The sequence below is a fragment of the Pomacea canaliculata genome, linkage group LG3, assembly GCF_003073045.1.
Source record: "Pomacea canaliculata isolate SZHN2017 linkage group LG3, ASM307304v1, whole genome shotgun sequence".
Lineage (NCBI taxonomy): Eukaryota > Metazoa > Mollusca > Gastropoda > Architaenioglossa > Ampullariidae > Pomacea > Pomacea canaliculata.
The window spans coordinates 37,724,378-37,746,905 of record NC_037592.1 but is presented as its reverse complement, the minus strand read 5'-3'; the positions used below and the strand labels follow the sequence as shown (position 1 = coordinate 37,746,905).

At 39.5% G+C, this 22,528-nt stretch overlaps 2 protein-coding genes across 3 annotated transcripts; one reads left to right on the top strand and one right to left on the bottom strand.

Annotated features, from left to right (window-relative positions):
* Positions 1 to 112: 112 nt before the first annotated feature.
* LOC112559794 (CD109 antigen-like) lies at positions 113 to 22,528 on the bottom strand. Its single transcript, XM_025231201.1, has 33 exons — positions 22,476 to 22,528; positions 21,971 to 22,082; positions 20,335 to 20,415; positions 19,983 to 20,126; positions 19,246 to 19,470; positions 18,695 to 18,793; positions 18,155 to 18,217; positions 17,615 to 17,806; positions 17,180 to 17,329; positions 16,728 to 16,826; positions 16,523 to 16,592; positions 16,103 to 16,123; positions 15,620 to 15,649; positions 14,618 to 14,653; positions 13,532 to 13,567; positions 8,755 to 8,827; positions 8,004 to 8,121; positions 7,644 to 7,757; positions 7,352 to 7,453; positions 6,856 to 6,984; positions 6,594 to 6,738; positions 5,851 to 6,027; positions 5,406 to 5,487; positions 4,911 to 5,067; positions 4,304 to 4,384; positions 3,481 to 3,661; positions 2,854 to 3,068; positions 2,447 to 2,596; positions 1,939 to 2,001; positions 1,545 to 1,654; positions 1,212 to 1,359; positions 653 to 755; positions 113 to 309 (listed from the first exon to the last, which is right to left on the bottom strand). The coding sequence occupies exons 1-33, from the start codon at positions 22,520 to 22,522 to the stop codon at positions 230 to 232; spliced, it is 3,633 nt and encodes a 1,210-aa protein (XP_025086986.1). The 5' UTR covers positions 22,523 to 22,528; the 3' UTR covers positions 113 to 229.
* Positions 10,309 to 12,044, top strand: LOC112559796 (coiled-coil domain-containing protein 171-like). 2 transcript variants are annotated; one of them, XM_025231205.1, is made up of 2 exons: positions 10,309 to 10,737; positions 10,804 to 12,044. In XM_025231205.1, the coding sequence occupies exons 1-2, from the start codon at positions 10,565 to 10,567 to the stop codon at positions 11,846 to 11,848; spliced, it is 1,218 nt and encodes a 405-aa protein (XP_025086990.1). In that variant the 5' UTR covers positions 10,309 to 10,564; the 3' UTR covers positions 11,849 to 12,044. The 2 variants fall into 2 exon arrangements, with proteins under 2 accessions (XP_025086990.1, XP_025086989.1); XM_025231204.1 differs by having other exon boundaries at positions 10,777 to 12,044.

Sequence of the window (22,528 nt, the reverse complement as noted above, 5' to 3'; positions counted from 1 at the left end):
CGTCTTCACCCGGTTGCGATTAGGAGTAGGTAAGAAATAAATCTGACTTTCGTGTTTTTAATTATATATTAAAAATATCCTGCATCACTAAAAAAACATTTAAAAGCCAACACTTGTTTTGTCAGTTCTTTATTCTTGTTAAAGAGTGTTGTATGTTTACCTCTGTATGTCATTGTGTGCTATTTATAAACAATGGACAAGGTTTTCAAACTGCATTCCAAAAGAGATGTCAGCAACAGTCCTGACAGACATCACACACGGTGGCATCTCGCAAACTAACAGGCTGGTAGCCCACAACATCTCGGTTACCTGCAACCATCAAGATTTCATTTGCGTGACTAAAGGTCTTCATTAATTTGCTTTATTAGTATTCATTATTCTCTATCTAGAGATGGCCTTACAGAGATTCTGGATTAAAAATAATACTGAAAAAAAACTGTACATGCAGGTAAGCCATTATATACTACGTTTATAGAACTGTTTAAGTTTTTATTTTTCGAAAAAGGATTCTTGTAAGAAAGTTTAAATGCATTGTTTTCGTGCTAGATTGTTGAATGTTGTCAGTGATGAATATATTCATATGAACGCCTGTGCGGAATGTGGTTCCAAGGAACAAATAACTAATATTGAATATTCTGCTTTCTATACAGACCGGGTTCATAGTATTCCTGTGTGATGACATAACTGGTCTGTGAGTGGGCCACTTTGTCTCGACGGTCAAACATAACGGTGTAGCACATCGAATTCCTTTCAACCTTCGAAACATAAGATTGTGAAGTTCTTATAAAAGTTATGAAACAAAACAATCTGATTGAGCCATCTGTGGTAAATAGACAATTTTGTTTAGAACCGCGTTTTGGATTTCCTTGCCAAGCTCAGGGTGAGAACTGTGGCTGGTTTGAGCAAAAATCTCTTTACAAACCATTCACGAGACAAATCGAGGCATAGCTGAGGAACCACAGTGCTGTGATTGTTGAGCTTACTTTGTCCACCTGTGCTAGTCACGTGAACATTCAAGTTCTGCTTGTCACATGGACACATGCCAAAATTTAGCCACGCATCTCTCCTAGTTTATGTGCTCCTCACGGTCATTTTTATTTGTTTCCTTTTGTTGTTCAAGAACAATATAATGAGGTAGTAATTTTTGATTATGTAGCTTTTTAAGGATCAAATCAGATAAGACTCCAGCTTTGCAGTATGTCATCACTGACCCTGTCGATGTAGACATCGAGGAATCGTCCCCTCTGTTCCACGCGCTTCAGACCGGCCACGTTCCCTATGCTCGTCACATCCGGTGCAAAGCCTGATGGGATTCCTACTTCCTGTACCACCATACCACTTTCTCCAGCAAGTCTATAGCTGTAATAATATTCACATGACATGAAAAAGCCTATTAAATTTGAGCGAGATTATAAAAATACAATGCAAATTTAAATGATAAACACAATCCTTAGCTTGTGCCAGGTTGAATACAATGTGATTTAGCGATGGCATTAATAAAAGACATGCATGATGGATTATACAGCAGACTAAGTAGAGCTAACCGAGTGCAGATCATGAGTTTAAAACTGTTGAGGTAGTCGTCTAGGAGGACAGTGGACACATCGAATGCCGATTCTCCAAAGTCTGACTCCGCATTGAAGAATACATCCAACTGTGAGAAAAGTAAGCAACTTTTATCTCAGTATCCAAATGTTTAGCTTCAGTTTACAATATGAAATGTGATATTTTGTGTAAACAGCCTACATGGACACTATACAAGAAAAAACTCAAAGATAAAGGTGTCTCTTATTTAAACTATATGTTATTTTTCTTAGTTTTCCATCTATTAGTATTTTTTTTATTGGAAAAGCTGCCAAAGATGTGCTAAGAGTATAAGATAGAATCCGGCTGATTTCAACTTCATTTTAAAAATAAATATGTATGCCAACCACATACCTCAGCAACAACCAGTCCATGTCCAGTTGCTTCAAAAGTCAGTTCTTTTGGAATGTATGACAACTATTTCAGAAAGCAAATTTTTAGCAAAGATTAATCTTAATGTTAGAATATATTGTACAGCGTCTTATCAGTACCTCTTGACATTATATCGTCACATAAACCTACTTATTTTAATACTATTAGACATGCACAGGAGCTACTGCTTGAACACAAATCATTTTTTTCCTAGTAAATAGATAATTTAAGTCGACTTACATTATCTATTTACTAGAAAAAAATTATGACTGTATAGAGTGAACTGTCTGAAAGTAAGGACATTCATCATGTTGGTATCAGTGCTAGTGAACGATGTAAAGACACGCTTGCTTCTAATATCTGAAGTACCAGACCACTGGTTATGCTGAACTCTAGAAGACCTGTGTTCCGACACACAACCTGTGGATCTGAAGTACCAGGGTAAAGGTTATAGTAACCTCTGTGAGACCATATTTGTCTTATCACTTACCCCATGGGACTGAAGTACTTGAGAGTTGTTCATGTTGACCTCAAAGTGAAAGGGACTCTGCTCAGTCCTAACAAGGACATGCATGTCATATCCGGAAGGGGCATAATGTTTTACAAATTCTGTCATGGCCTGCAGGGCCACAATAGTGTCCTGTCAAACAAAAATAACAGGAGCATGGGACAGATAAAGACGACAATATTTTTTTCTACTCTTCTTTCATAATCTTTCCACTTTCTTATTATTTCCATTTCCACAGTTCTTTTATTTTTTTTTTCCACAATCCTTCAATTTTTCATAGTAGAATTTTTAAAACTAATAATTTTTCATTCTGTTGACTTAAAGCCCGTTAATATTATACACTTTACTGACGAGTTCGATTGTCAATGACCAAGATATTTCGCATTCACCTGAGTAGACACAAAGCCTCCATAAGGATTCCGTTGATGAGTGAGCCAGCTAAGTAGCTCCAGTCCTTCCTGGAACAGACCTCTTGCTGTGAAGCTAAGCAGCGCGTAGGATGTAAGCTGAATGTCTATTGGTCGAGCGCGTGTGTAGCCTGTTCCCCAGCGACTGTAAGAGTTGACCTGATTGGTTTGATTTACTCTCCCGAGTACAATCTCGTCTGGATATACAGAAATGCGAAGGATACATGAAAATCTGTTACATTCACTGACTGATATACTGATTTGTATTATAGAAGGAGGGCTACTTTTAACATATATCTCTCTTCAAGAAATTTCCACAGCAAGACTATATCTGCTATATTTTCTTACAGTTGTGCCTGTTATGTCCTGGATGTTCATTTTACGCCACTATTACAAATATTCATTACATTTGACCAAGTGAATCTGATAAATATTGGATTATGGATAATGATAGAAATTAATAACCAAGTGTACAAAAATAATGTTTCATGTATGGCAGATTTTCCATTCTCTTGCTTCGTGTTTTGCTCCTATTTGGGCTTGGCTAAAACAATCAACCACCACACCTACATCCATACTCTTCAATCCAATGAAGTGACTAGAACTCACTGTTTCTAAACACGCGCGTCTTCAGAACCGTCAATATTTTCTCCTCCAGCTCACTGGAGTTCGGCATCCCCAACAAAACATAACTTGTCAGAACCAGGGAGAGTTCATCGTAAATTCTATCAAAACTCCCAATAAGAAAATCTTTCGCCTTATTGATTGCCCCACGTATGTCGTATGGACCCTGCATCAGAAAAAGAAATCAGCAATGACGGTTCCTTTGCATCTGGACAGCGTTTTTCTTAATCAATATTTTTCCATTTCCATTATATGTGACTCATTAATGTTGTTTCTACAATATTTCACGAGTCATGATGTCATAGGTTAAGATTTTTTTTACAATGTCATATGTCATGATGCTTCTACAATAAGTCACTCCCGGTGAATGTCGAAGTTAAAGTCATTTAACAAGTCAAGATTTGCGAAAATGCTACACAACTTTACCAAGTAAATATCTTAATATGATTATTGTTTAGGCCTACATTAATTCCTTTTGTTGTTTTTGTCTCATGTGGTTCTTCAGTAACCTCTGATTTCTTACTCTTTCTAAGTTCACTACTTTTTTCTGTCTATTTTCTTAAAAGCTTCTCTTTTTGCTTTCATTTGTTCGTTCGTTCATTTTTACTTAATGTTTTTATATCATGTATCCCTCGCAATGAACTTAACATGATAAATAAATCTTAATGTGAAGAGTGAAACATTCTAGTGAATGGGGACTAGCAAACGAAAGCTTTGTTGTGTCCCAATTATCTTGTATAACAGCTGAGACTACAAGGCTGTGTAGTGAATGGCCAGTGTGACAGAGAGTGTAGTAGTTACTTCTCACCGTCATCCAGTCAGCATCAGTGTTCTCTGTCAGAGCCAGGAGGACGAAAGCAGTCAGTCCAGGTGAGTGGTCGCCGAAACTCTAAGAACAACATAGAAGTGTTTGACAGTCGCTTTCTCGGAAACAATGTTTTGTATATTTATTTGTTTCCTTTTAGGTTATATTTTTGTGTACTTTTTACTTTGCGGTTTTTTGGTTAGTGAAGTGTGTAATTTATTCTACTAAAAGTATATCACTTTCACTTACCTTTCACAAACTGTCATTTTTAAATAAGAAATAAATTAGAGAAAATAAAGGGGAAAATTTTTTTAGCAAAAGTTTCTTCGCAAAACGATTGAATAGCATCCCTTGACCCTTCTTCTCTCGCACATCCATCTGTATGAGGTTAAAGGTACAGGTATAAAGTCAAAGGTACATGTATGCGGTCAAAGGTACAGATATGAGGTCAAAGGTGCAGGTATGAAGGAAATCTGAATGCGCAAATCCTACTCTATTTTTATGAATATTTTATTCTCATTACTCAGTATCGTGTCTTTTAAGTAATTGATACACCTGCCTACAGGCTAGATATGTAGACTATAAGTATTAATACAGCATACATACATACCCTCATCTGCACATCATAAACATGACCAAACTCATTAAAGGAGCCATCTGTGTTCTGATGACTCAGCAGCCAGTAGACAGCCCTCTGCAGAACATGTTTGTCCACAAAGATGATGCCTCGTGCCTGGTGAAACACTCTCAGAACAAAAGCCGTCAGCCTGAAACCGGCAAGTGGGCAAAACGAAGCAAGCCTTAAAATATAAACACGAGCTTTGAAACAACACCAGCTTCAAAATATGACATAATCTTCAAAATACAACACAGGCTTTGAAATGTAAAAACTCGAAGAATCAACATTTTGTTGCAGCTTGGCACGAGGAGCTTGCGAACAAACACGTTTGGCGAATTATCTAATCCCTGTTTCAGTCTTAAATTATATTTTCAGTGGTTGACCGCGTGATACTGTTTAAGAAAGACCATAGGTCATCGCTCCTCTTGCCTCTGTCTATCCTTGTGATAAATATCATATCGTGGAGATAGTAGAATCTATCAGTACCATGTACTGCCTGCTGAATCACGGTCACCAAAGGAGCTGAAGGAGCCATCTTGCCTCTGGTATGTCAGCTCTCTCTGGTATCCTGCACATTTTTGTTTGAATCTCTATTACCTTACAGTCATTGATGTAGGATGGTCAAGTACAAAGCAGTTCAGATATTATTTTAATATAATCTAAACTCGACGGAGGAGCAGAAAGAGTTGAAGTGGAAAATCTGATAAAAGAGAAACTAAAACGAAAATATCTATACGTCACAGTGAACCAGTTAAAACAAAAACAATTAATAAAAACAATAATGTAACAATTACCATTTTAGGAGCGAAATAAACGAGTTTTGTAGCCGTGTGAAAACTAGATAAATGTATGTCGACGATATTTCAGGCATTGACTTCCCTGTGAAACCTAATGTGAACGGTTTTGCCTATTTACTGTACAGACAACGTACCTCTCTCAATAAAATATTTTAGTCTGGCATCAAGCTCTGGTGTAATCTGTCTCGTGGAGGTTAGTAATGTGTAGACGTAGACATGAGGTGCCATCAAGATCATGTTCTGTTCGCCACAACCAGTTGGCATTCGCAGAAGGCTTTCCAGCCCCTCAATACTTGGCCCGAGTATGTCGCCTTAATAATAATCATAATAATAATAATCATCATCAATCATCATCGTCAAATGAAACAATATCAAGTTCCGAATTACTCATTTTGTAGATTTACTTATATTGACCACTCAGTGTAATGTAAGCAGCATTTCTACTTGGGTAAAGACAAGCATTTAGCTGCTTCTCTGACACTTGCCTACAAACAACCGCTAAGAGCCAGAGTAATTCAGGGAACAACACCCACTTCTTATTGTAATTCTTGTAGCCACCCTGTAATGCAGTTGAGTGGACACCTTATGGGGCAGAATCAAAGTTTTTAAAGACCTTTATGCCATCGGCCATCCGACTCCTCAACGACACAGGTGCACGTGTGTGTGTGTGTGTGTGTTTCGTGGGTGCGTGCATGCCAACGCAATTCGAGACTAATGATCGTGTAGTATTTGATTTTGTTATCTCCACTTGACACACTGGCATTAAATTGACATGATACATTTCATATAGAAGTTAGACATCCTCAGCTAAGTACCATTTCAGAAAAATACCATTTCAGCAAAATCCCATTTCTTGAGTCAAAAATTGGATACTCACCTGTGACACGGATAGATGCCCTAGACGAGCCCTCCACGATATCACTTGGCAAAGTAATGTTGAAACTCTTAGTGAAGCTGTTTGTACTGGTGGGATCAAGGTGAATGAAGACTGGCACGCTGAACTCATTGGGTACGCCTTCGGCCTGAAGATACATTTATCAGTGTCAGCTCGCTATTTGTTTTTTGTTTGTTTTTTGGTTTTTTGATTGCATGCCTGTTTGATGTACGTGCGTGCGTGTGCGCGAGTTTTTCAACGTCACCTGCACATGCAACTGTCTTCTTTCAGCATCAGCTGCCATGGTGGACCTCGCCGACACCTCGATGTCGATAGTTCCCAGGTCAGAGGGGATGATTGGGAAGTGTACAACTGCTTGCTCATTAGAGCTGATCTGAATACCGAAATGAAAAAGTGTTTGTTAACATAATTAGTGTTTGTGAGTGCCTGGTCTTCTTAGTGAAAACAATTGTAAGTTTTGAAAGGTATGATTAGTTCAGTAAATGTCCACCCTACTAATATAACAAACGTAGCAAAAAGTTTTTTTTAAGTTCTCATCACGCTTTAAAATCCAAGTTTAAAAAAACAAGTAAGATTCAAAACTACACTTTAGATATTTCTCACTCGTCTATTTTAATGTTCTAACCTAAGATTCACCTTTATGAGTGTACAAGAATGAAGTCAGGCGACCGCCGATACTTTTTGAATTGGATAATCTAAGAGAAAGTACATCAAAGATAAACTTTATGAATTTCACTTGCCTGTACAACCTGCTTCTGATCTTCAGAAGTTAAAATTTCGCTGCCATCGGAGTCGATAACCACGTTCATATATTCATGAGAAGCAGGAAGGGTCACTAGCACCTGCCGGTATTTTAAAATAAATAGTTCATTGTAACAGTTTTTAACAGAAGGAAAAGGTGGTGCTATATGCCTATATCGAAATAAGTCGCAGGCAAAATAGAACAAGACTTAAATTTTACATATCTCGCTGTCTTTACAAGAATGTAAAACAACAAGAATGTCTTAATTTACCTGGCTGCATTTTACTTACTGTCGTATTAGTAGGGAGGTAATTGAAGATGCCAGCCTGTATTACGACATACTCGCCTCTCACCACTGATGTCGGCATATTAAGACTCACAAAAAAGGACCGAAAAACTGTTAGCTGTTTCAAATAAAGAAACACACACACAAAATGTAATTTTATTTCACTGACTTCATTTCTTCCTAGCTGCATGTTTCCTTCAGCTATCTTGCTGTTACGAATACATTCTTTGTTACAGAGTTCATCATAACAGTAAATTGTTAAAAGCCTTTTAATAAAGTAAATAAATTCTTTATTTAAAAAAGGCATTTCTACCGCTTTAAAACTTTCTTATCGAAAAAAGCCATTAAGAAGCTAAATGTTTGCCTTGGATGCTTGGGGAACGATCCCGAAGCCGGAGTCCAAATTAGTGGCGAATGCAGTTGTAACCCATGATGTGATGGTGTCCGGTACCGTTGTCCTGATCACTGCTGTGCCATTGACCCTGATGAATAGTTAATGACCATGTTTATAGCATCACAGTCAGATGAATATGAAGTTTCCTTGTCTTAAAATACTAGCTTCGTTTTTGCTTTTTTTTTAATTTTAAAGCACAGACTAGTATTTCTTATAAACGTTTAGAAAAGGTCTGAAAACGAAAGAGTACGATCATTGAAAACACCATTAAAACTTTTATCATAAGCAGCATGCGCGCATTCTTCACCTTCCAATTCGTTATAGCTTGTCTAAAAATCTGTTTTCTTATCTACCGAATATTTACATTGCGACATCAAGTTAGCATGACCGTTTTTAAATATTTATAGAAAACTTCGGTGTGGTTTATGAACAGATTTCAGTGTTTTGTTTGGTTTTTTTTTATGCATGCATTGGTCTGTATATCCACAGCTGCCTTAAACTCTTTACTAAACTCTTGACTACTTATTTGAATAAAGTAGATTTTGACTACGCCCTCTGAACTTAGGTCTAAACGCGTTTAATGAACTGTTAAAATGTTCTTCAGTTTAGCTTTACTGGATTCATTTACAGCTCATATGTTGTTGTTTACAATATTCAAAATGAGTCAAACAAAATGTTTTGAAATCATCAGCGTTATTGCAACTTTGGATCAGTCTCCTACCCGACTGACTGGTTGAGCCACAGCCAGGTCTCAGGAAACAGACTGCGTACTCGAGTCACTTCCTTCAGGTTATCTGAAAGGTTACAGCCTCGAAATCAACCCGGCCTCTTAACCTCTTAACCTCTCTCACTCGCTTTCACACTACTATCGAACGATGACTATTAATTATGTTTGTGGAGGGCATTTCTGTATCTAGTATGAAAATCGCATGCACTTTGGGCAAAAGGAAACAATAAGATAAATATACTGTCAACCAGAATGTTCTGAAACCGATGTAGTATGAATTTTCGTGCCGCTAATAGACATTGTCTTCTTTTTAAAGGACGGCGGGTATGCAACTTTTTTTCTAATGATTGGGCAAATCTCAGGGCAAGATACATTTTCCACAAATCTGGTTGGATACCCGTCTTCCAAAATGCAAGCATAGAAACATTACCATTAGTAGAATGAAGTAAAAAAAAAAACCCAGACATCTGGATAGTGCATAGATATGTATATCTCGTCAAGCCCTCAACCAATGGAAGATCTGGGAACATGTTAATTAGTCATTATCATGACATCAAGATTTAAACCTCTTTTATACATGATGATATTTGTAGGCAAGTATTTCGGGAAACGGTAGAAGGGTAATGTAACGGATAAGTACTTAGTAGAGGGGGTTAGGAGGGAAGATCGACAACCGTGGTTGATCTGATTTAGCGTAGTGGGCTGGAAGTTGTTTGCCCTTGAGCAAATGACGCAAACTGGGACGTCAAAATAAGGTGACGTAAAATATAGAGGAAAATAACGTTAGAGAAAATAACGGAAAGCAGAGAGCAGACGGCGGAACGAAAGTTGGAAGCTGGTGGATTTTATTGGGACTTTCTCGCAACTGCTGCGACAGCGGAAAAAGTATTACGGGAAGTAATACCGTGGGTAAACTACAGGTGGATGTACTTCACAGGTCGTGAGTCACTGTAGTCCGTGTTCGCACCGTGGGGGAGCTCTGTGGCTTGGGCATCCCAGTTTCTTGGCGGGGTCAAGAAACCAAACACTGGTATCAGCGAGAAAAGAATAGAAAACTTGGTGCAAGACTGGGGCACCGACTTCCATCTGTCGCCTGGAAGGGACAGTTCTTCACAGCCTGAGAGTAAGCGCCGGTGGAGGAAAGGTTTCCTCCCGGCCTTCAGCTGATCTAACGTCATCCGGCCAAGCATCTAGGAGGCGGCCGCATGCGCAAGACTGAGACGTTCCGCTCGTAAACTGTGGGTACTGTGAAAAACCATTTATTTCCAATAATAAATAGACTTCGTGGAAAGAAGATCAGTGGGACTAATTGGATTAGAGGACTTGGGAGGGTCTCAAAGACTTTAAATAAGAGGTTGATGTTTCATCGGGAGCGAACATGGGTTCTTCATCGGTGACAATATTTGTGGGAGTCGATTTTGTTGTTAACTTTAATAGTACGTTGGACGAATGGTAATATATCTTGTGTGGCGAATGAAGGAGTGAATCTATGAGTATTGATACTTTGCCTTTGTTTCAATTGACATTTTATTTGAATCGAATAATTATTTGTGCCTCTAAGAAGGTACGCCCACCCTCAAGCGATCAGGATAGTTTGGTTTGTGGAAAGAATGCGCGTGTCTGCGGACGGTCCGTGACATCTTGGTGACCCCGACGTGATCGCTTTAGGGTGAGGCGGTACTAGGCGAGGTGGTTTACATATAGTGTACAAAAGGTATTATTAGTACTGTATCTGGTGGATTATTTTGACTACTCTTGTTTTGCCATCGTAGGGTACATTTCTTTAAATTTTTCTTGAGAAAACATGAAGTTACCCGACGTGGATAGTTTCATAGCCCAGGGTCAGGAACTGGGTTATACTAACAGTGCCCTGGAACAATACGTCGAACAGTGTCTTGAGAGGTTCGACGAGGAACAAGAGAGAGAATGGGCAGCAAGAGAAGCGGAATGGCTAGCCAAGGAAAAAGAAAGAGAAAGGGAAAGAGAAAAGGAAAGAGAGGAAAGGGAAAGAGAAAGAGAAGAAAGGGAAAGAGAGAGAGAAAGGGAGTTTGAATTAGAAAGACTTAGGCTACAAGCAGAAAGATTATCAAGAGTGAGAACAGCAGACAGATTAGAAAGAGAAGCTGAAGCTGAAAGGGCAGCTAACGAAAGAGAAGCTGAGGCCGAACAAGATGACGGTCAGGAGTTCACCGCTGTGAGCCAGGGTGCAGGTGAGGGCCCGCGATCACCTCGTAAGAACGGGCCGCGTGACGACAGCACACGGTGTCACGATTATTTCCCAAGAGCTCGGTATACACCAGAGAACAGGTCTCCAAATTTCAGTAGGAAGATCAAATGTTATGCATGTAAGGGATTCGGACATATTGCCAGAGTGTGCGCCAACACACTAGGGACTTCCCGGAGGCAATGCTACAATTGTGGACGTTATGGTCACATTGCCCGGAACTGTCTCTACCAGAGAGCTCAATATTTAGGACCCAATAAATTCATACTGAGAAGGAAGAACCAGAGTATGTCACAAAGAGAAATGCAAGTAGCTCAGAAAGAAACAACATCTTCTGGCAATCGGCATCGATGGACATCATCGCGCCAATGTTACACCTGTGAAGAATTTGGACACATCGCCAAGGAGTGTCCCAACCATAAACACAAAGATTCCACGAGTGGAAATGAGAAAAGAGATAGCAAAGATCTTGAGAATATCATCACACGAGTGAAATCGCTGGAGGAAAAATTCGAGGCAGAAAGAGCTGCTCACCTGGAAATTAAATGTACCTTAGAAAATGTCCAGGTGCGTCTCAGGAACCTGGAGAAAACATTAGAAGCGGAGAAAGCAGCTAACAAGTATGATGGGGCAGAGAAAGATTTGATAAAACAAGTCAGGGAACTTGAACAAACATACGATGAGGGAAAAGCAAGGAAAGTGTATCTGAGAAGTCAACTGGGAAAAAGGAAAGAAGAAAAGACGGACATTAGCATTACAAGAATTCCAGTTTTTTGTAGAAACTATCAAAGGAACAGTCTTTTAAACCACAAAAGGCTTATTTCAATGGATGCTAGCTCTTCAAGAGTTTCAGTTTTCAGCTGAGACGATTAAGGGAACAGAGAATCTTCTCGCTGACAATCTATCCCGGGTGGAGTGGGACCAATTTATCCCGTAGAAGTGAAAGAAAGAAAAATTCTTAAATTGATTTTTTCATTCTTTTTTTTTCAGGAGGGGAGGAATGTAACGGATAAGTACTTAGTAGAGGGGGTTAGGAGGGAAGATCGACAACCGTGGTTGATCTGATTTAGCGTAGTGGGCTGGAAGTTGTTTGCCCTTGAGCAAATGACGCAAACTGGGACGTCAAAATAAGGTGACGTAAAATATAGAGGAAAATAACGTTAGAGAAAATAACGGAAAGCAGAGAGCAGACGGCGGAACGAAAGTTGGAAGCTGGTGGATTTTATTGGGACTTTCTCGCAACTGCTGCGACAGCGGAAAAAGTATTACGGGAAGTAATACCGTGGGTAAACTACAGGTGGATGTACTTCACAGGTCGTGAGTCACTGTAGTCCGTGTTCGCACCGTGGGGGAGCTCTGTGGCTTGGGCATCCCAGTTTCTTGGCGGGGTCAAGAAACCAAACACTGGTATCAGCGAGAAAAGAATAGAAAACTTGGTGCAAGACTGGGGCACCGACTTCCATCTGTCGCCTGGAAGGGACAGTTCTTCACAGCCTGAGAGTAAGCGCCGGTGGAGGAAAGGTTTCCTCCCGGCCTTCAGCTGATCTAACGTCATCCGGCCAAGCATCTAGGAGGCGGCCGCATGCGCAAGACTGAGACGTTCCGCTCGTAAACTGTGGGTACTGTGAAAAACCATTTATTTCCAATAATAAATAGACTTCGTGGAAAGAAGATCAGTGGGACTAATTGGATTAGAGGACTTGGGAGGGTCTCAAAGACTTTAAATAAGAGGTTGATGTTTCATCGGGAGCGAACATTGGGTTCTTCATCGGTGACAATATTTGTGGGAGTCGATTTTGTTGTTAACTTTAATAGTACGTTGGACGAATGGTAATATATCTTGTGTGGCGAATGAAGGAGTGAATCTATGAGTATTGATACTTTGCCTTTGTTTCAATTGACATTTTATTTGAATCGAATAATTATTTGTGCCTCTAAGAAGGTACGCCCACCCTCAAGCGATCAGGATAGTTTGGTTTGTGGAAAGAATGCGCGTGTCTGCGGACGGTCCGTGACATCTATTCACTCAGATTTGTGCAAATAAGAACTTGCACTGAATTTTTACCCAGACATAAAAAATATTGCAACCCACTAGTCCTTTAAAATTCAGTCTGGTGCTGACTTTTTCTTAGTCAAAAATATTTACCACACAATGCAAATTTATCGTATTTCAATTGGTACTAAATTTTGTATGAGAATTTTGTTGTTTCTTGTTGAGCCGTTGGAGGTACTAAAACCAAAAGACTAGCAGTTTAAATGACTAGTTTGTGTGTGTGTGTTGGGGGGGGGGGATTTTCTCTTAAGTGTTTCATTTGAGGAACTTCAATAATGAACATCTTTTCACAATTAACTTATGTACATATTAGATATCTATTTGGTTCTTACTCTGATACGAAGGCAGAAACATATCAACATGCAAGCTAGCTAAAGTGCTTGAAACTTAGTCTACTAGAGAGTAAAACAAAGCAAGAGACATCGGTACAACAGGACATTCAATTGTTTCAATAAATAAAATAAGACAAGAAATTTGTAAAGATAGCAACTTACTTTCTCCGGTATACATTGGGGGGTACATTGACGGCGCTGTAAACATTCATAATCTTTATTATCAATTGTTTCCAAAACTCTTTTGAAGCCTGAATGACCCATGTCTAAAAATTTCTTTTTTACAACAGTTCACTATTTTAGCAGTTTTAGCACTAATAATAATGCAGTAAAGCGCCATATCCCGGCCCTATGGACAGGCTCATGGCGCTTTACAAAACAAAAACAAAAAATAAAAATAAAAAAACACAGATGGACAGACAGAAACGAATGCATGCAACACTGAGTTGGAGAAAGGTAAAATTAAGGCAGAATAATTGTAGTGTGCAATGAAGTCAGTCATAATTAAAACAACTGCTCGCTAGCAAAAGACTCCATTGACAGGTTCACGTGGTTGCCGTGAGTACTGAATGCTGAGGATGAGAAAGTAATGGTTGGCTGACTACACCGCGAAGAACCGTTGAAGAATACGAGTCCTACAGTCAGTTACAAAAATAAAAACAAAACAACTAAAGCTGTCAATTATGAACACACAGACACAAACTGCATGTCAACTGCAGTTACAACTTAGTCTATCAAACAATTGTGGAGCACGAAAGCTGTCGTGCCAAAAATGTCATGGTTGACTGATTATTTTATTATGTGAAATCGGTTGTCTTATATCCGATCATGAAAAAATAAAAAATAAGTTATAAACAAGAAGTACTGCTTTTATGCCGAGTATATTATTATAGATAATTATCTCTATAATTACCTACTTTCTGGGCATATTGAATAAAGAAAAGGCTCCCTAGACTAGTGATTGATATGTTCAAATGTGAAGCATTTTAAAATCAAAGTTATGATCATTTTTTATTCGAGACCAAACGTAAATTTCATCCCGGGTTCTGAAAGCGTTTGTGTAAAAGTTAAAGCATTGAGAAATTCGCAGACAATTTTATTCCACACACTGATAACATTTCTCTCTTTTCCTGCTGACCTTAGGTAGGGCATAAAACATTATCAAGTTTAGCCTATTTCATCTTCAAAGTTTGAAATAAGCAAATATTATACTAAAGGATAATGGAAACTTAGAAGATTAAAACTTACTTTCTCCTGTATAAGAAGGTGGGTATGGTATTGGCCCTGTAAACAGTAAGCATATTCACAAAGAAATGTATATCTTTATATACATTTTAAGAGAATTTCATGAAAGTAGATATTCTACTTTTACTTATTCTGATTTTACTCTCAATGGAAATCTTTTTCAAAACATCAGAAACACACTTTACTGTTCATTTAACTCATGCAGTAGGTATGTGGTTAAAGGCTAAAACCACTGTCCTCTATTTTAAGCCACCAAGATGAGCAAAAAGTCAGAAATAATTACACTTATTATTTATAGTACATGTCAGTTGCTGTAGACAGAAATAATTGTTCTTGAGATTACCTCCAGGTTAAAGAAATGAAACAGGAAAAACCTGTAATTATTCATAGACGGTTCACAGAATATAATATATTTCGAACACAAAGAAATCATCACAGATAAACAACGTTTCCATTATTTCTTTTTTTTTTAAAAGATGTATTTTTACTAAATATTTTAACTATATAGTTCTTTAAGGCCAATAGTTCAGATATCGATGGATTTTGGCAAAATGAATACACTTTGTAAATTGAACCTGTTTATGAAATTCGCTTGCAACGTCCACTTGTTGCATCTGTAATCAAAGCGAGGCGTCATCTACCAACATGGCGCCCGCTGCTTGCATCGTGTGACTGGTGGTGCAGTGGCTAAAGTGTCATCACAAACTGCTTCCTTTGCAGATGCCGATCAACTTTGTGTATTGCTGTCTAATTCATCGATTCAACGAGAATGTAATGATATTTCTTAGAGGATGAGTGTCAGAAATAAACGAAGGAAATCACTGGATCTTACTGATCGCTTCTATAATGTCGGTGCCCATCTCCTCCTCTCTCGCTGCCGTACCTTGGACAACCCTCTGTGGAATCAGGTAGCCACGCACAGCTGCCAGCTGGAAACAACGCTTCCAGCACCGATCCCCTAAGCCCGTTAAATATTTAACCAACGTTGTTTTCTACTGTACTTACCATCAGTAGGCTTCACGGCTAAAATTGGAGCTGTAACAAATCCAAAATTATTGCTATTTGCTGTTCAAAAGGAGCACGATAGCAATAAGTAATATTGCTTGTGTGAATGTAAAATGCTAGGCTTGGAAAGATTTTTATTTTAAATAATTTTAGCAGCTACCTGTGAAGCTGTCTGCTTCCATCTAAACAAAACGGCAGTTACTCATAATAATATTTCTGATATATTTTAACTTCTACCTACGGTCCTCAGAGAGATTGGTTGCTTTGTTTGTGTTTTCCCACATTTACACGAATTTTTGAAAATATTCTGAACAGATGGATACAATGGTGTATAAAGCTTTGCCAGCTGCCTTTTATAAAGTTAATTATAATTAAGTAGACGCTGCAGTCGGCAGCTATCAGTCTATCAATTTTAAAAGCTTTAGTAAATATATTTTGTATCAGGAATATACATTACTTCACATCACTCTGAAAGCTACTCACGTCCGTAGATTGTTGAGTCATCTGCATGTCAAAAAAGCGACAGTCAATTTTCAAAAATACTAAATTAAAATGTATATCTATCAGTTACAACTAAATTATACTACAATTTTGAAAGAATGTAAGAGTACAGGAGTGTAATGTAGGAGTATAGCATGGGAGTAGAGGAGGAGTACCAAACTAAGCGGTACTTGCCGTCTAACCTTACCCTGATGTTATCAGCGCTACTAACCCTGCGACACCTTCAAATAAATTCCTTCTATCAACTTTTTAAACTGTCTTTCGTTTACAGTTATGCGCGCATGCGTGCACGTGCCCTACCTCCACTCCAACAAACACACAGACACACACTTTTTTCTGAGATTTTATATTTATATTTCCCTTTTCTCTCTCTCTCTCTCTCTCTCGTTGACGTCTACTCACATGGTTCCTGGATGGTAGGTTGCTGAGATGTATAAAGATCCATATTGGAATAAACATCAAGGCCAACTGCCTGCAAATATCAAAGTCGAGCTTACGGTTGGTTGGTTTGTTTTTAGTATTACTATAAATCATCTTTCGCAGTTCACAAAGTACACTTTCAGGCTCACTGCTCGAGTTTGCGGAATAAAACCTGTGGAACATTTACCTGTAAAGTTGCACGTGTGTTTGTTGTGCTTAAAGAGAGAGCAAATGCTGAATCCGAAGGTTTTGACCCTACATCTTGTTTGGCAACTCCGTCTTTTACCTGTGGATATAAACATTTTTAAATTAGTGGAGAGCACAAGACAATATTCCCAATGTCTGCCTACATTACACTCGTTTTTGCTGACATAAACGGGTATGCACATCTCATCTTTATTTTTAGTTCCAAAGCGATGACATCGTCGCATAGTAAGTAGCAGCTGATGAAAAACAGACCCTCCTGTTGTCGTATTTGCTGCTTCCACTTCAATCATCAATCATCGATCCTTCATCATACATGAAAACATTACCAATCTGTTATCAATCATTATCATTATCATTATCTTGGCAATTTATAAGGTTCACTCTGACTCTACAAATAACTGATGCTATAATCTTTTGCGAGACACTTCAGACCTGAGAAGGGGTGACATCATTTCCTGTCTTAATCAGCAGAACACTTTGGTCCACAGCAAGCAAGTGCACCACAGAGTTAGGGTCGGCTGTGACATACACTTCCAGGTCCGTGTGAGGCTCGGTTCTGTTCACACTCATTTCCAATGAGACCTTACATGTGGGAAGATAAACCTTCTGCTGAGTTTGAACTGCCACTCACTTCTGAACACTCGCACTAAGGAGAATATCATTCATTCCTAAACGCTAAAAACTAAATGCAAACATTTTCAAACTTTTCTAAATTTATTTTAAATTATTTTAATTTATTTAAAAACTCTAATTTCTTTTACGTCTACCGGAATCACAGCATGTGATACCCGCCAAAAAAACCCCAAAAAAACAAAACAGTCTGATATATAAACAAAAATTTAAAAAGGGAGGAGCTAACTGTCGTACCTCGTTCTCGAAGATTCCGTCGACGTTAAAAGCAATGCTGTCGGCCACTACTTCTCTCTCCGCGTGCATGTAATAAGATGTCATGTGTGTGGTGGGCGCCATTTTAAAGGTCAGTGGAATGCCAAAGGTCACCTCGGTCTGGTTGTTTGCGTTGACAACCCCGGATCCACACACTACACCTCTGGACAAAATCTTACGACACAAACAATGTCAGGTAGAATCAGTGCTTGCTTGGTCAGCTGATGCAGAGTATCAAAACATGCAATCGTTCTTCTGATTCGTAAAATAATGTTTACACAAATGCAGGGAAGATTATATATAGACTGATGAGATATTAATCTGTTTTAAACACGTTTCTTTTAAAAATATATTTTTTCTAAGGTTGTTCTTTTAAAAATTGACATGATTTGAATACAGAACATTTATTATTGCTGTTGTTGTTATTGTCATTAATGTTGAAAACTTTAATAGGTCTGCCACGTGTTTAGTATTTCTGAAGCTACTTTTAATTTTCGTGTTTACATCGAGGAAATACTTTACCTCGTACCGCAGATCGCCGATGTTTTCTGTGGCTTGTGCCCGCACGTGAACTGTTTGTCCGCTCTGTGAAAACAAAAACAACACTTGTCCATATTACTGATCAAAGTTCGTTCGTCCGTTTAAGAGACAAAAGACTTTTCTGCGAGAGTGGTTCAACACTTTAGGACCCCCAAGAAGGTAGAGAAGATCCGCATTTTTTTTTTTAATGTAGCCTGTTTTCACTGACCAGAAGAATGCTATAATCATGGAGTGAGGGTAAGTCGCTATTCCGGGTACATCAAGGACACGCGTCTGGTTTCCACAGCGATGAAATATCTCCGTGCATGTTGCCTAACCCCAAGGACAGTAGTTATAAATCAGAGATTTCTTCGGGTAAAACAACAGAAAAAATATTCCCCTGGTCTAGACAGTCCATCGTTGCTATGGAGGCCTTTCATTCCTTTAATTTCGCATTTTGCCCCCAGGTAATGACTTCTACCTCGCTTCATGAATATGATTCCTAAAAAATGTTACACGGGTAGCAAAAGAGGGGAGACCAACCTTAAGGTACTGGTCGAGGACTGTCAGTTGTAAGTAGTTGTTGCTTGGGGAGTACAGTTTGCTGGCGGTCTGAACAGCGCTGAGATCTTTGAAGTAAACCTGGAAATTCAATTGCTCGCTCTCATGAATGCTCATAAATATCTTACCTACAAGGCTTATTATAAGTTACAAAAATCAAACTTAATTATTTCCTTTTTTGGCAAACAAGCTTGTCTGTTCTGATGAAGTAAAAATTGCATATAATTTTGTCGCTCAAACTGTTTTACACAGAAATACCTTCAGAAAATCATCATGCGTGATCATGTCACTCCGTCGTATAAAAGAAATTATATGTATTTTTAAAATATCATAGAGAGAATAACGCAACGATATAGTATAAAATACAGCAATAAAATAAAAACACAACACTGAAATAAAAGTGAGAGAAAATAGTGATTGAAAATCGAGAAAGAGTAAACAAAATAGCCGTAGAGTATCTAAAATGCCTGTAAAGAATGAAAGTAAGAAGTGTGATCAGTTCGTAGTTACAAATAACTGCTTTTTACACATACAATAACTTTGATTTCAGAAACGTTGAATGGTATGTCCACGTCGACTGTGACTACACCTGATGGCGGCACATCAATGGTTCTGACACCCAGAGGGTAGCTGCCTGTGAACTGGTTTGTTCCATACAGGTAGCTGTTGCTGACAGGGATGGAGTAGGTTCCTATACCGAGCACCGTAACGGAGTTCTCGCCGAGAACAGGACTGTCGTCCTGCATGGAGACTTTCACCTGAAAGATGCCATGTTCTCATAGGTCACCCAACTATCTGCAAGGTGGGTGGGCCATTTAAAAGTTCCCTGCCCCCTATAAAACGGACTAGAGGAGGAATGCTTTTAAGTGGCCCACCCACCTTGTCGATTGTTGTCCTGTTCACATGTGCACACGTGTGTCAGGTAAATAATCTTTTCTGCACCTTGTACAAGCATATACGGTACAAACTCTTGGAGCATCGACGGAGGGCTTCGGAAACTGAAGCGACAGAGAAAATTTTCCTATATTTTGTTTGTGTTTCAAACCATCATAAACCAGATAAACAGATCTTCATTTGCCCCATCCCTCAAAGACTCGCACAATAGGTAAAAATACAGTACATTTATAGCATAATCTATTGAAAGAATTTCTTGTTGCCACGAGCGGGAGGTAAATAGCTTCCAATGGTTTTGCTTGAGAGTAAGACAATAGAAATGCAATAAGTGGATGGATGCAGAGATTTTGGTCGTCTCCAGAAACCCAAAACTTACAAAGACACTGAAGGGCAGGCCTGGCTTGAACACGCTGGGTGTGTTGTCGAGTATTTTCACTTTGTAAGGTGAGTCTCGATATGTCACATTGGTCGAGCCCTCCAGGTGCACGTCTGTCCGAGCTTCCTTCACGATGGCCTTGACCTGCACATCATTATCTTGGCAGCTCAGGAAAAGAGACACGGTGAAAGTTTTCATCAATAAAATTTGTCACATTTTTTCTTTCTTTTTCTCCGTCTTTGTGTCTTTCTCCCCTTGTTATCATTGTCACATAGGTACTGACGATATAGTTCACCGCACGCTATGACTACACTTAAGGTCAGTCTGAAATAGTTTTTTTTAATTAACTTACCGTGACCTGAGATCCTTCAGTAATGCTCATAAACCGACGGATGTCGACGTTTGGGACTGAGAACTTTGCCTCGCCATCGATCTGCGCAAAAGGGGGATACTTCCATATTTAATTTTATTTTATTTATTTATTTATTTATTTATATTTTATTCCATATTTTCTATTGCCGTTAATCTCCTACATAATCTTCCCTCGAGTGTGCTGGCGTGTCATCATACCTGTAATTGCCCTTGCAGATTAATAAAGTTGTATTGTATTGTATATCTCCCACAAACACTTTTTTAAAAATTTTGATTTGTCAATATTCATTGTTTTCATAAAAAGTTCACAAAAGAAACGTAAATTTAATGGTGAATTTTGACAAACCCAACTCAACGCAGCACTGACTAAATAGTGGAACTCGCCTCTCTACGTCAATTTCGTGGACTACGAGAAGGCATTCGACAGTGTGGACCGAGAGACGCTGTGGAAACTGCTGAGACACTACGGCATCCCGAGGAAGATCGTCAACCTGATCCGCAACTCATATGAGGGAATGACGTGCCGAGTAGTGCATGAAGACAGCTAACAAGAAGCTTCGAGTGAGGACAGGGGTCAGGCAAGGCTGCCTGCTTTCACCGTTGCTGTTCCTGATCGCAATCGACTGGGTGATGAAGCAAGCCACCAATGAAAGGCGAAATGGAATCCAGTGGACTCTGTGGAACCAACTAGACGACCTTGACTTTGCAGATGATCTGGCACTACTGTCCCCACAGCCACCGACAGATGCAAGAAAGACATCAGAGATCCAGTCAGCCTCGCACAAGTGGGGCTACACATCCATAAGGGCAAGACCAAGATCCTGAAGGTCAACACTGACTGTGAGAGCAAATTCAGGTTGGATGGGGAGCCGCTAGAAGAAGTCGACACCTTTACCTACCTCGGGAGTGTGGTGGACAAACAGGGAGGGACAGACGCGGATGTAAAGACAAGAATCAACAAGGCAAGAGGCGCTTTCATAAAGCTTGAAAGGTCTGGAACTCCGGGAGCATAGCTACACGACAAAGATCCGTCTCTTCAACTCCAAACGTCAAGTCAGTCCTACTATACGGTGCAGAAAACGTGGAGGACGACCAAGGGCACAACGAAGAAGATCCAAACGTTTGTGAACCAGTGCCTGCGCAGAATCCTCAGAATTCACTGGCCAGAGAAGATAAGCAACACCGACCTGTGGCAGAGAACGAAACAGCAGACTATAGAAGAGGAAATCCTGCGGAGAAGATGGGGTTGGCTAGGACACACCCTAAGGAAACCAACATCCAACGTCACAAGACAGTCGCTGACATGGAACCCCCAGGGAAAGAGAATGCGAGGAAGGCCGAGAAACACCTGGAGACGGGACCTCGCCGCCGACACCAAGCTCACCGGATTTGGATGGGGTCAGCTGGTGACGGTAGCCCAGGACAGGAGGCGTTGGAGGGCGGTCGTCGATGGCCTATGCACCAGGAGGGGCGAAGGGCATAACTAACTAGCCTTCCTATGGTGTGGAAGTACTGACTTTTCCACTTCAAGAGAAGGAAATTTTACTCTGATTCCCAGAGTGTGAGCCCTTGAAATCACTGGTGTTTATGTAAATAAAGTGTTTATGACTACTTACATCAAACGCCATTTGTAGGAAGAGTGGTTGGCTGCGGCAGCTGGTGTAGGTCTCTTCCGTGGACGACACATGCAGCTCCACCATCCCCTTCACAGGTTGTCCAAATGTGTAGCTGAGGGCGGTAGGTAATCCAAGGATTACTTGCAGAATTTTTACTTACATTAATTGTTGTTGACTGTGTACTTCCTCCTGGACTTTTTGTTTTTGTTGTAGGTACGCATTATCAATTTAATTTATTATGAAACTTTTATGCTTTGTCTACCTCGCATTTCCTAACGGTAACCTATATGCATGCCTATATGTACACAGTTCCTGTTATATCAATTTTTCAGGCAACGCTCTGCAAGTAATGTCTTTCTGAGATAAGTTTTTACTCTCTGGTACAAGAAATGTGATCTCTGATAGCGACAAAGGTTTCTGTTTAGAGACCCTTTCAGTCCATTTACTAGCTAAACGATCTCCACCTGTTGAGATGTCGAGAAAGTGATAAATTCGGCAAGCTCACCTGGCTTTGACTGATCCTGTCAGGTATTCGTCAGACGTTAACCGCATACGAGG

Coding starts and splice junctions, on each gene's coding strand:
- LOC112559796 (XM_025231204.1), top strand. CDS start 10,565: ATGAAGTTACCCGACGTGGATAGTTTCATAGCCCAGGGTCAGGAACTG. Junction 10,738..10,776: donor AAGGAAAAAGAAAGAGAAAG/GGAAAGAGAAAA, acceptor GGAAAGAGAAAG/AGAAGAAAGGGAAAGAGAGA.
- LOC112559794 (XM_025231201.1), bottom strand. CDS start 22,522: ATGCGGTTAACGTCTGACGAATACCTGACAGGATCAGTCAAAGCCAG. Junction 8,122..8,754: donor TGGCTCAACCAGTCAGTCGG/GTAGGAGACTGA, acceptor ACTATTCATCAG/GGTCAATGGCACAGCAGTGA. Junction 5,488..5,850: donor AAAATATTTTATTGAGAGAG/GTACGTTGTCTG, acceptor AAAAATGTGCAG/GATACCAGAGAGAGCTGACA.